This window comes from the organism of the source record quoted next, unplaced genomic scaffold (genome assembly GCF_019419815.1).
Source record: "Pyrus x bretschneideri cultivar Hongxiangsu unplaced genomic scaffold, Pyrus_bretschneideri_v1 Contig21, whole genome shotgun sequence".
In the NCBI taxonomy this organism is placed as follows: Eukaryota; Viridiplantae; Streptophyta; class Magnoliopsida; order Rosales; family Rosaceae; genus Pyrus; species Pyrus x bretschneideri.
In genome coordinates this window covers 4481468-4494760 of record NW_025999513.1, presented here as the reverse complement: position 1 = coordinate 4494760, position 13293 = coordinate 4481468, and the positions used below count along the sequence as shown (strand labels likewise).

The following is a 13293-nucleotide window of genomic DNA, read 5'->3' as shown; positions in this document are numbered from 1 at the left end:
TTTCTTTTTCTCCACCCCCGAAGAAAACCTGAATCCAAAGATCTCATGCCAGGTGGCTCGCTGGTGGACAATCGTCACCATGGAATCCTGCTCTCTCTTTCCTTATCCTCATGGCAGTCCCCTGACAAGCAATTTTTTAATGATTAAAATTACAAAGAAAAAAAGGCATTCTTTCTACAAAATATAGAATAAGTCATGTGGTTTTGTGTTCTGATGTTGGTCTGCTAAGTGTTGTGTTTGTGTTAATCAGGTTTTGTATTCGTGTCGTTTTATTAAAACGAGAAGAATAAAAAAATACAATTAAAATATAAGAGCACACAAGGTTAAAAAAGTGCAAAAAGTGAAAAAAATTGTTATACACTTTTTGTTTAACTGTGATTATGTAAATCCTAGATTATATTTGATTTTAGTTATTCTTTCGTATATGGACTTGTATTCCTTGGAAGAGGAGAATGATTTCTTCTCTCTCTTATTACTATAAATAAAGACATTGCGTAGGAGGAATAACATATCATCTTCCCTTGTCAGATAAAATAGGTTACAATACGTTATCAACACACTCCTACCGTTGCGCTTAGAAATCAGACATGGAAGCTTTTTGCATCAAACCAGTTCACCAATATTATCACTCAATCAGGTTCTTTCAAAACAATGATTTTCATCTCGATATTTTTGCAGCCTTGATAGCATGAACATTCATCATAATACATGACCCAACTTTACGTTTTTCAAATTTTAGATTATACATAAATTGTGTATGCATTATATTCATAATTGTTGAATTATGTGAATTTGATATTGCCATGAATTGCATCAAATATATGTTCATTCATTAAATTATATATTGAATACGAATTGAATTAATTGAAAAAAAAAAATACTCGAAAATTGCTAGGGTTCTTTGAACCCATGACTCGAGCCGTTAACCCAGGCCTACAACTTGTCACTGAGTTACGAGACCATAGAGTCGTAGCCATTGGCTCCTGGTTTTGAAACTCAGAAAACCCGACGCTTTTAGCGGTGTTTCCACCATCACAGGTGGCCCTGCAGCCCAACCTTGACCTTAGGTCACCATCCCGACGGCCTAAAGCTTGTGCACCGACGTAGATTGACCAAGATTCCTTCGAATCACGTCGAATTTTTCAATTTTCCGATTTGAATTTTTTGGGTTTTGGTTGAAACGTTGAGATTACTTTATCTCTGTTCATATTCGTGATCCTCGTCGCCTCATGAACTCGCCCCAAGAATTTTTATCCCAAAACACAGCCGCCTAAAGCGGTGGCCCTAGTCTTCTTCCTCGACGAGTGCACCCAGCTATGATTGGGGTGTTTTTGGTTTCATCCCAAGCCCAATTGGGCCTCGATTTCTCAGCTTGCAATTTTTCCCTTTCTTTTGGGCTCACTTGCAACGGCCCAAACCATTAGCTTGGCCTGCGAATAGCACCTGTCTAAGTCGATCTTGGAGTCCCCTCTTGCTCCGTGTTGTACCAAATCCCAGGCCAGGTGTTGGTGTATCTGTGTCCATGTCGCACTGGATCCCAGCCTATGCACTGGTGCATCCGTGTCCGCGAATCATCATATCAGAGCCTGTTTGGGCCTCTGCCCTTGGGCTTGCACCTGCAGCCCATTTTTCTATGATGTTCAGTCCACCTACATGATATGCCTTAACCAACCTAGCCCAATTTCTTTGGGCCTGGACCTCACAGTACAAATTTACTCAGCCCATCCGTGGGCTTTGGTCCAAGTTTTTGGGCCCCGAGTTTTAATTGCCTATTTTTTTAGGCCCAATGGGTTTTATAATTTTTCACCCATACTTTAAATTTGGCCCAAAGTCCAAATAATTAATTAAATTATAATTATAGACCTGAAGTTGTATTTGCATATTTTCTTGTTGCATATTTCTGTGTGTGTGTGTGTGTGTGTGTGTGTATTTGAGTTTGTCTGCAGGAACATATGAACCTGAAGTTCATAATTATTTCGAAACTTGAAGTTTCTATAAACATGTCTGGTTTGAAACCTAAAGTTTTCCTTAAAAACATCACCCATGCAAACCCGAAGCTTTTTTCATGTGAATTTAAACCCATAATGTCTATTATAACCTAAATGTTCTACTCCTATGTGAATTGATTGATTTTCTTTCTCCATTATACTAATCACATCTTGTCCTTTATTTTGTGATAGGAACATGCCAAATTTGAACAAACTCGACTTTACTGCCTTGGAGGTCTCTGGAAGGAACTACCTCAAGTGGGTCCAAGATGTGAAGTTCCACCTCACTGCAAAAAATTTGCATCCCGTCATTGAAGATGAGATGGACAACCCGGTTGGCGAAGCTGAGAAAACCACTGCCATGATCTTTATATGAAGACATATTCATGATGCATTGCAAACTGAGTGCCTTATTGAGAAGGATCCATGAGCACTATGGGTCATTTTGGCTGATCGTTTTGATCACCAAAAGGACATCTTCTTGCCTGAAGCAAGACATAACTGGCAACACTTGCGCTTCCAAGACTTTAAGTCTGTGAATGAATATAAGTTTGTCGAATTCGATCACTTCTCAAGTTTTGCAACAAAACTTTGACCGAAGAGGATCTCCTAGAGAAGACTTATTCGACCTTCTTTGCTGCTAATGTTGTCCTGCAATAACAATATAAAGCTCTGAAGTTCACTAAGTTCTCGGATTTGATCTTTGTTTTACTTCTCGTTGAAAAGCAGAATCAGTTGTTGATGAAGAATCATAAGCTCGACCTACTGGGGCGACTATTGTGCTTGAAGCACACTATAGCACAAACCAACGCCCAAAACGTCAAAAGAGGCGTGGTAGAGGCGGCTAGAAGCCACCCCGCCAAGCTCAATAGAGCCAAGGCCCATCTAAGGGAGGAAACAAAGCCCGAAAGTGCCCTAACCTTGCTCCTAAGGCCCCAAACTTCAAGAATAAGGGCAAAGCACCTGAAACCATGGATGCAGACTTGTGCTATCGTTGTGGTTCAAAGGACCATTGGTCCCGTGTTTGCCAAGCTCCCTAGAAGGTTGTAGCTAAATATCATTCTTGTTGTAAGAAGTTTGAATCAAACTTTGTGCAAGTGGACGAACCAAAGAGTACCAAGATGGAGGTTTCTGACTTTCAGAAGAATAACACCCCTATGGAAGATTAGAATCTTAGACATTAACTATTTTTCTAGTTGAAATTTAGACAATGGGGCTGAATTCCACCTAGTGGCTGAACCCCCTTGTGTTGTTTGGTTAATTTTGAACAATTTTCCCTTATGTTTGGATTATTCGTTGGTGATTTGTTTTTTGATATTAAGTTTTTAACTAATTACCATCCTTGAATACTTAAATTATTTTGAATGGTTATTTGTTATAAGAACTTTTATGCTTGTGGCTGATTCAAATTAAATTTTATTCTACGTATGACTAATGAGAAAGTTAGTTGTCTGGCAAATAGTGCAACCACGCACACCGTTTTGCGTGAATGCATCTATTTCACTAACTTCATACCTAAGAATGCACCTCTAATAACCTTGTCAGGCCCATCCAACCTGATCGAAGGATATGGTAAGACACGTATAATGTCATCCAATGGTACAATTTTGACCATTGATGAGGCACTTTATTCTCCGCGTTTCGGAAGAACATTGTTAAGTTTCAAGGACATTAAAGATAATAATTATCATGCTAAAACCTATGTAGAAAATGGAGTTGAATTTATGTGCATAACTACCTACGAATATGGCCAGACACGTATTCTAGAGAAGATGGAGTGTATCCTGAATGATCTATATACTATGACTATACGGCCCATAGAGAGCCACTATGTGGCCGGCCGTACCTTTGGGACCGTGCACAAAATTACACTTTGGCATAATCGTTTGAGACACCCTAGACAAACAGCGATGCGCCGTATCCTCAAATCATCACACGGGTATCCATTAACCCGAAGTTTAGGTTCGATTCAAGGAATCGCATGTCAAACATGTTTTATGGGAAAGCTTATTATTAAGCCTCCTTATGACAAAATTCGTTCGAATCTTCTTATTTTTATACAAAGGATTCAGGGGGACATTTATGGACAGATTCACCCTCTATGCGGACCATTTAGATATTTTATGGTTTTGGTTGACGCCTCCACACATTGGTCACATATGTGCTTGTTGTCCACAAGGAACGTTGCATTCTTTAAACTGTTAGCTCAGGTTATCAAGCTCAGGGCTCACCACCCTGATTATTCGATTGGATAATGTTAGAGAATTCATATCTAAAACTTTTGATAACTATTGCATGTCAGTTGGGGTTGAAGTTGAACATCCAGTACCTTATCTTCACACCCAAAATAGTCTGGCAGATGCATTCATTGAGCACTTACAAATGATTACTCAATCGTTGGTCATACATACCAAGCTTCCGATCGCTGCTTAGGGCCATGCAATATTGCACGCAGCCATGTTGGTCCGCCTGAGGCTTATTACGACCCAACCATATAGCGCCCTTTCAGTTGGTTACCGGATACGAACCTGACATGTCACATCTGTGCATTTTTGGTTGTGCGGTCTACGTGCCGATTTCCCCATCCTTACATACAAAAATGGGGCCTCAACGAAGGATGAGAATATATGTTGGATATGATTCTCTTTCAATCATTTGTCAACCTTTGACAGGTGATCTGTTTACTGCTCATTTCGCGGATTGTCACTTCTATGAGACAGTCTTCCCGTCCTTAGGGGGAGATAAGAATGTTAACATTCCTGAAGAACGACACGAATTATCATGGACGACTCCCACTTATTCTTATTTAGATCCCCACACCACTCAGTCTGAAACTGAAGTGCAGCGCATATTAGATCTCCAAAGCATAGCTTAGAGCATGCCAGATGCTTTCACCGATCTAGTGCGAGTGACAAGATCACATATTCCAGTTGCGAATGTGCCTGTAAAGATGGATGTACCAAATGTACGACGAATTTCCATCCTGGAGGCCCAGGAACTTTGGTGATCCACGTACATTAGCGGCTACCCAATCATCTGCCCTTACACAAAAGCGTTGCAGACCACTTGGTTCAAAGAATTCACACCCCCGGAAGAGGAAACCAATGGCATAAGCATTTGAAAAGCTTATAGTGAATCCAACTATCGCTTACTCATTCTATCCAACTTATGAGGAAATTCTAGATTACGAAAGTGTCCTTGAAGAGACGAATCCACCTCCCGAGAATCATGAGATTTCAATGTATTATACAAGCTTAGATGATGTGTGGTGTAGAAGTGAGATGATCGTCGATGATGCATTAGCATATGCAGTAGCTACTGAGATCATGTTGAGCGATGATGTTGAACCTCGTTCCGTTGATGAATGTCAACGTAGAACCGATTGGTCAAACTAGAAACAAGCAATCCAAGTCGAACTCGATTCGCTTGCGAAACGTAAGGTGTTTGGACCTGTAGCTCATCCTCCTCCACATGTGAAGCCCGTTAGCCATAAGTGGGTTTTCATTCAGAAGTATAATGAGAAGAACGAAATTGTACATTACAAATGTCGTCTTGTTGCGCAAGGCTTCTCACAACACCCCAGGATTAACTATGACGAAACTTATTCACCCGTTATGGATGTGATTAGTTTTACTACCTTATCAGTTTGATAGTTTCCGAAAAACTAAGTATGCAAGTGATAGACGTAGCAACTACGTATCTAGATGGGGATCTTGATATGAAAATTTATATGAAAGTTCCTAAAGGACTTACATTGATTGGATCAAATATTTCCAAACCCCAGACAAGCTTTCAATTCGGTTGAGGTGTTCACTATAAGGTTTGAAGCAATCCGGAAGAATGTGGTATAACCATCTGAGTGAGTATTTAACTAGTAAAGGATATGTGAACAACGAACTATGCCCTTGTATGTTTATTAAGAAGTCACATTCCGGTTTTGCGAATGTTGCAGTATATGTCGATGACATGAACCTCATCAAAACTCCTGAAGAGCTCGTGAGAACTGTCGTGCACCTGAAGTTAGAATTTGAGATGAAAAATCTAGGAAACACTCGAACTGTCTCGGTCTTGAGATAGAGCACCGTTTGGATGGAATCTTAGTGCATCAAACGAACTACACCCAAAAGGTGTTGCGTCGCTTTAATGAGGATAAAGCAAAGCCTTCGAGTACTCCTATAGTTGTTTGGTTGCGAGATGCAAAACGGGATCCCTTTCGTCCAAAGGAGGATGATGAAGAGATTTTGGTGCCTGAAGTTCCTTATCTAAGTGTGATAGGCGCTTTGTTATACTTAGCTTAATGCACTAGACCCGACATCTTTTTCGCTGTTAATCTTTTGGCAAGATACAATAATGCACCAACACGCAGATACTAGACTAGTTTTAAAGACATTTTCCATTACCTTAAGGGTACTATGGATTTGGGTTTATTATATCCTTACGGATCCTCAAGTGATGCTATACCCCCTTATCTTGAGTCGATTCTCGCCTTGTTGGTTATGCTGACACATGATACTTATCTGATTTGCACAAGGCACGCTCTCAAACGAGTTATGTTTTTACCATTGGAGGCATCGCAATCTCTTGGAGGTCAACTAAACAGACCTTAGTTGCCACTTCGTTTAACCATGCTAAAATTCTCGCCTTACATAAAGCAACTTAGAAATGCTTTTGGGTGAGGGCAGTTGTGGACTATATTCGAAGCTCCTGCGATCTTTACCTTGTCGTTGATGTCTCAACGATGACCTATGAAGACAACGCAGCATGCATCGAACAACTCAAGAAGGGTTACATCAAAGGAGCCAACACCAAGCACATTGCACCGAAGTTTTTCTTTTCACATTAACAACAACATCAGAAGATTGCATTCACGCAAATCCGTTCACAAGACAATCTGACTGACCTCTTCACCAAATCACTACCGAAGGCGACATTTCAGAAGCTTGTTTAAGAAATTGGTATGCATAAACTTTCTGAGTTGTAACATTGCTAGTTCTCTTTGGAATTGTGTCAAACTCAAGGAGAGTATCCTGAAGTATACTTGTTTGATCTTAATGTACTCTGTTTCCCTACGATTAGGAGCATTTTTCCCACTGAGTTTTTGCTACCTAACTAGGTTTTAACGAGGCACCTGCCTTGGGTTGATCATATCCTTGATGACGCCTCGTAGACGTTTCATTTGACTTTGCATTTCTCACGCATTTTTCCTTAGACTATGGGTTTTTTCCATACTCAGGTTTATACCATAGCCATATGGTTTTTTAGTGAGACTTAGTTCCTTATGCAAGTTTTTACCTTATTGAGAATAACGTGTTCCCATAATCAGTGCCGACGAGTTGACTTCCTTACCCTCTACATGATGCCGAATCTACTTGAGTATTTACACACTCAAGAGGGAATGTTATAAACTTCTTGTTTAAGTGTGATTGTGTAAATTCTAGAATAGATTTGATTCCAGTTATTCTTTCTTATATAGACTTGTATTCCTTGAAGGAGAATGATTTTTTCTCTTTTATTACTATAAATAAAGGTACTACGTAGGGGAATAACACATCCTCTACAAATTCTTCTACACAACCCTACAAAGCCGCCACCCCCTTCCTTGTCAGATAAAATAGGTTACAACAAAAATCACTTAAATTAAAAAGTGCGAAAATCATTTTTCACGAGACTTTCTAGTTTTTGTACATTTAACTACAGTAACCAACATTGATTTTGGGTTTCATACAATATTTTTGAATAATTTAGAACAAATTCACAATGTGGGAACAAAATTTAGAGCTAACACATAGCCCTCTATAAATTTCAAACTAGTACAATGATGTGAAAATTTATCAAACCACCCAGAGGATCAAACCTCAGAATACAAGGCAACTTACAACTGTCAAAAACTCCTCGACGGAGTGATCCAAACGTATTTATTCTGTTTACATGAGTCCCACAAATCTTTATTCAGAACACTCCACTCAGATTCTACGGACTTTTATTAAGAACGAGCATAACGTACAGAAATTCGCCACTGTATCGGGCTCCTACAAGACGGGCAATCCTTCATGCCCTGTTTCTCGTGGAGCTCATTGCACGTCCTGCAAACCACTTGATGGGCGCACGGGAGGAAGACCACAGACATCTCCTCCGAGAGGCACATGACACACTCCCGTTCACGTTTCACCCCTCCTGTCTCAGTGTAGTCTTGAATATCCTTTACTGCTTCTGAGATGTATGGGATCCTGGACCCCTTGTCATCCAGGCCATTTTCGATATCTGTTACTTCGCTGGAATAGCTTCCATCAATGCCCCTCCGCAACGCAGCAATTTTTGAAGAATCACTCTTGAGTCTCAATTGAGAGATTTCCTTTTCGAGTTGCTGAATATCGTCTTTGTACTTCTGCAGATTGTTTTCTGCTTTCAGTTTAATCGCATCCTCCTCGGATTTTGTTGAAGCCTCTATCTGTTCCCTTTCTTTTCTTATCAAACTGACCTGCCCAACTAGTTCTTCCTTTGATTTCTCTTCCTGTTGCCATCTAGCCTGCGACATACTCTCTCTTTTAGTGAGAAGAAACTCAGAACTAAAAACCTACGGCAGAAAGTAGGAATGAAACTATTGTAAAACCAACAACACAACATTTTCGAGATTGTTTCAAAATGAACTGTACAACACCGTTACATGCTCTTTCTCAAAGTTCAAACCATCGGTCCATCAATCCCGGGTTACAAAATGCCTGTTTGCACACGTGCACATATGTGTGCTAATATAAGCGAATGATAAACTCCAAAAGGAGAAAGCAAATTGATTACATAAATAATCAACAGCTCAAATCTATATAGCAAGCAAATGACAAGACTAAATCATCTTCATTACAAAACATGCACAAGTACCACTTGCATTCCAAACGACTGCACAATCTGTCATCCCAAAGAAGCATGTTATACTTATAAGACGTGTAAATACCAAAAATCCAAATAAAGCTTACATGCATGAATTGCCAATTTGGAGTACTTGGAAATAAAGTATTTACTAAGTACCTCCAATTGTTCCTGGAGATCTTTCGCTTGTTCTAGTTCCTGTAGGAGCTGTTTTAACTTGCGCTTTTCAGTCACAAGTTCTTCATTGAACATGGTTTTCTGCTTCTCCCAGGACTGAAACTTCATCAGTGTTTTCTTCTCCCTCTTTGATACCTCCTGACAGCTTGCAGCGGACTCTGCAGCACGTAGTTTAGCAGCCTCCATTTCCTGCCTCAAGGCAGCATTCTCCACCTCAAGCCTCCGGACAGAAGAATTTGCTCGTTCAACCTGGCTACTAGCCTTGCACAGAGAATTTTCCATCTCAGAAAGCTTCTTCATGGTGTTTTCCTCCAGCGTTTGCTTCTCTTTCTTCAGCCGCTCAACTTCTTCTTTCTCTTGCCTCAATGACTTAAGTTCAGCCTTGTCCTTACTCAATCTACGTGCAGCCTGCATAACCTTCTGATTGGCCCACTCTGTCCACTCTTGGAGCTGACTTTGCAAGTCCCGTGCCCTCGGAACCAACTTTAAAATCATTTCATCTTTCTTGTCTCGGGGAACCCACTGCCCCAAGGACTTATCATACGGTATCCCAGAAAAAACAGAATTAGTTGCATCAGAGTGACAGTTAATAGGAACTGGATTTGAAATGCTTTTTGTAGGCAGAGAAAGGGAAAGCTCAGTATCAGCAACTGATAATGCAGGCGGAGTATTTAGTGCAGGTAATGCTGCTGCAGTATTGACTACAGGTAATGCCATTGAAGTACTGACAGAAGGTAATGGTGTTGAAGTACCAACAGCAGGTAATGCCGTTGAAGTACCGACAGCAGGTAATGCCGTTGAAGTACCGAATATGGACGGGACACTGTTCTTAGGCAAAACAGAAGCAGTGTTGTCAACATCCAGGTTAAATGGTCTAGGGGAAGAAAGCCCTGCATTGGCAGAAAGATTGTTGTTTCCACTGTCTTGAGGCACATCAACTCCCATAGCCTTGCTTATTTTTATGGAAGCATTCTTTAAATTAACAGCAGTAGAGTCTGGCACAGATTTTAGTTTCTTATCCAAGATTAAACCACCCAAACCATTCAGCTTCCCAGCTCTTGAAGACCCTTTACATCCATAAGTCCGATAGCTTTTCTCCAAATGAAGCGACTTGTGCCGAAGCATGTAGTCTCTCTTGGTAGTAACAGAATGGACCTTTCTACTACTTAAAAGCTTTTCCTCTACTGCGGGAGATTGAGATGTTCCAGATGCACAAAAAGATTTATCCCCATTATCAGATGTGGAATGTGCGCCCTCTCTCTCAAACAATGATCCACTATGAACAACAGAATTTTTCGGTTTAGCTATGCTGGGAACCCCTCCTGCAATGGTAGGTTTCTCAGACTGTGAGCTATGAGAACCAGGAACTGAAGGAACTGTCGTAGAATTATTCAGATTATTCAATTCCGAACTTTTGGATTCTGTTTCTGACTGGGGTTGATTCGGGATGGAGGGACTTCCATTTGAAGCTCCATCACCAATGAAACTATTGAAGGGATCGCCATCCATTGCACAAGCATGAGAGACATTCATGTCACAAATCAACAAGCACCACATTGCATCACCAGTGCTGAAGAAAGGCCTAACCTCCCGAAGAACGCAAACCAGTTCTGCCAATATGTACTTCTCCAGCTGCTGTAGATCTTCAAAACAGTGCTCTCTTGAAGGATCAATTTCTTGGCCACTTCTAAGATAAGCTAAAGTATTATCCACTATATTAGACATGGTGTCTTTACACCCATAACAAAGACCAGACCGCAAAACAGCCTTTGTAGCAACTTCTTCTGCATAACCACAAGCAACAATCTTTTTTATTGCACTCTTGAAAATCATGTCCAAATTACTTAGAACAAGCTCTTCAAGTTGGGTTTCTGTGAGGTCACTCCAATCAGCATCCTGAAACTCATCTGCCTCTAGTTCCTCTCTGGGCCGGCTTGGGCCAACCTCGGATGGAACAACAGCATTAGACAATCCAAGGTCGAGTTTCAACCCATCAGAATGGTCTTGATTAACACTGCACAGGTCACAGACACCAATTTGTCCATGACTCTGCGTGATTTCGAATTTTTCAGCTGAAAACTCATAACTTGTGGATTCAGTCTGAGATAAAGGAATAATCTTACTAGGGTAACCTAAAGGCGGATCAGTCCGGAACTTCCTCTTATTTCTACTTCCCTTTTCTTGAACAGTTATCGAGGAAGAGACTTGGGTGGTACAACCATTACTGCCCTTGGCTACCATTGATGCCATTTCAGCTGCACAAAACAATCTAATTTTAATACATTCTCATCTGTATATGCATCGAGTCCTATCTAACAGTTCCGAATGCAATACCAAAACACCAAATTCACCAATTCTACCAAAAATCTATCAAACAACAAACTACTGAAACCAACATTCATAGCTGCAATCAATCAAAATTCCAGCTCGCAACATCATCAACTGGTCAATCTAAACAACCCAATTAAACCCAGATTACTAAAGGTTAAATCCCAGTATTAAAATTAACGATTTTTAACATTCCAGAACCAAAATCAACAAGAACACATCAATCAGATTATGAGAGAGGAAAAAAAAAAAAAAGACTACCCAGAAGCAAAAACTGAATAATCAATCCGTTTGCAAGATACCGAGTTGGATTCAGATGACGATTATGACCTACCAATGTGAAACTCAATACAAATTTCAAACACAAAATCAGGAAGATTAGATCAAAAAAGAAAACTCAATTGCAAAATCTGGTATGTGGGGGTGTTCATGAAAAATAAAGATCTTTAATACAAAATACAAGAATTTGAGGTGATTAATCAGAAGATAGATACGGTCGAGACGCACCCGATTTGAGCTAATTGTTCGATCAATCAAAGGTACGAACCAGTCTCAGAACATCAGAAAATCACAAAGAGAATTTATAGTTGGCTTTTTTTTTTTCCCTCTTAATTATTAGCTTAAAGGGAAATATGAGAGAATTGAACGTCTGTCTCTCTCAAAAGTTTCATTCTGGGGGTAATTTTTTTTATTTTTTTATTTTTGTCATAAGCAGACCAATTAATCAATGTTTTTAACGACCTAAAAAAAAAAAAAAAAAACCAAGGATTGCTGAATTTCAATTTACCAATAACCATATTTAAGGAAAATTAGCCACCAAGCCCATGTAGATGAATTATTTTCATAATCTTGGCCCGTTCCTAATGTTGACGTATTATTATTTTACATATGTAACACTTTAAATGACGTAGATCATTTTTGAATATTTATATTTGAAAATTTGATCTCATTTTTTTTGTATTAAAAGTCTCTTTCTTTACATATAGATTAAAGTAATAAAAAATAATAATTTCGTTTTCGTTTTTGCTAATGATTTTTTTCTCTTATATAATGATATATTTACGGTAATAAATATTTAAATTAATGTTTTTAAAATTAAGTTAAGTTCAATATTTGTACCCTCCATTGTGAAAAAAGAAAAAAAAAAAAGTCAAATCCTTCAGCAAAAGCACAAAAAATAATCAAATTATTACGAGTTTTGAATTTTTATTATTTATTCTATCAATTACCTTACTCCTTATCACTTTATATTAATACTATGGTGCATTTCGGTTTAATACTAATAAATCTCAACAAAGTGAATCATTTGTCACATCATAAAATAGAGAACAAATTTATGCACACATTATGAGTTTGCTAATAATGTTTTTCCTCCTTTATATTTAATTATTTTACACTAGGTGAGGGATTTTCCCCCTATAATGTGACATTTAGCAATTTACAAGTTATGTACATGCACATTGTGGGATAAATTGTGCTTTATTTTTTTTATGGGTAGTGTTATTAGAACACTCTTGTTAGCTTTCATTTCACAACTTTCAATTTTCGACCATCAGATCGATGTGAATTGTGTGGAGCCAAAAATAATCAAGAAGAATATGGAGACGATACGTGTATTTTTGGGTAAAAAGACAAAATTATCCTTGAGGCACACTGAAACTCTCACGTGTAAGCAACGGATAATCACAACTCAATAAAGATCAAAAGTGATCAAAATAGGTATTTATTCAAAACCTATTTCATCCATCCTCATCAAATCCTCCCCACAAGGTAACCCTCCATTATTCATTCAAATTAGGGTTAATTACCTAAATTAATTGATTAATTTCCTAATTAATTAATTTTCTAATTAATTTCTTAATTGATTGCAAGATATTATTTTGACATAATATTTTGCAATTACACCCAAAAACCACCATAAGTGGCCGGACCCTTT

At 38.9% G+C, this 13293-nt stretch overlaps 1 protein-coding gene across 2 annotated transcripts; it reads right to left on the bottom strand.

Moving 5' to 3' along the window:
* Positions 1 to 7680: 7680 nt before the first annotated feature.
* Positions 7681 to 12035, bottom strand: LOC103958519 (putative E3 ubiquitin-protein ligase RF298). Of its 2 annotated transcripts, none has more exons than XM_048584429.1 (3): positions 11865 to 12035; positions 9012 to 11284; positions 7681 to 8562 (listed from the first exon to the last, which is right to left on the bottom strand). In XM_048584429.1, the coding sequence occupies exons 2-3, from the start codon at positions 11277 to 11279 to the stop codon at positions 7972 to 7974; spliced, it is 2859 nt and encodes a 952-aa protein (XP_048440386.1). In that variant the 5' UTR covers positions 11280 to 11284; positions 11865 to 12035; the 3' UTR covers positions 7681 to 7971. The 2 variants fall into 2 exon arrangements, with proteins under 2 accessions (XP_048440386.1, XP_018505719.2); XM_018650203.2 differs by having other exon boundaries at positions 7681 to 8514; positions 11865 to 12023.
* Between the last annotated feature and the right edge of the window lie 1258 nt (positions 12036 to 13293).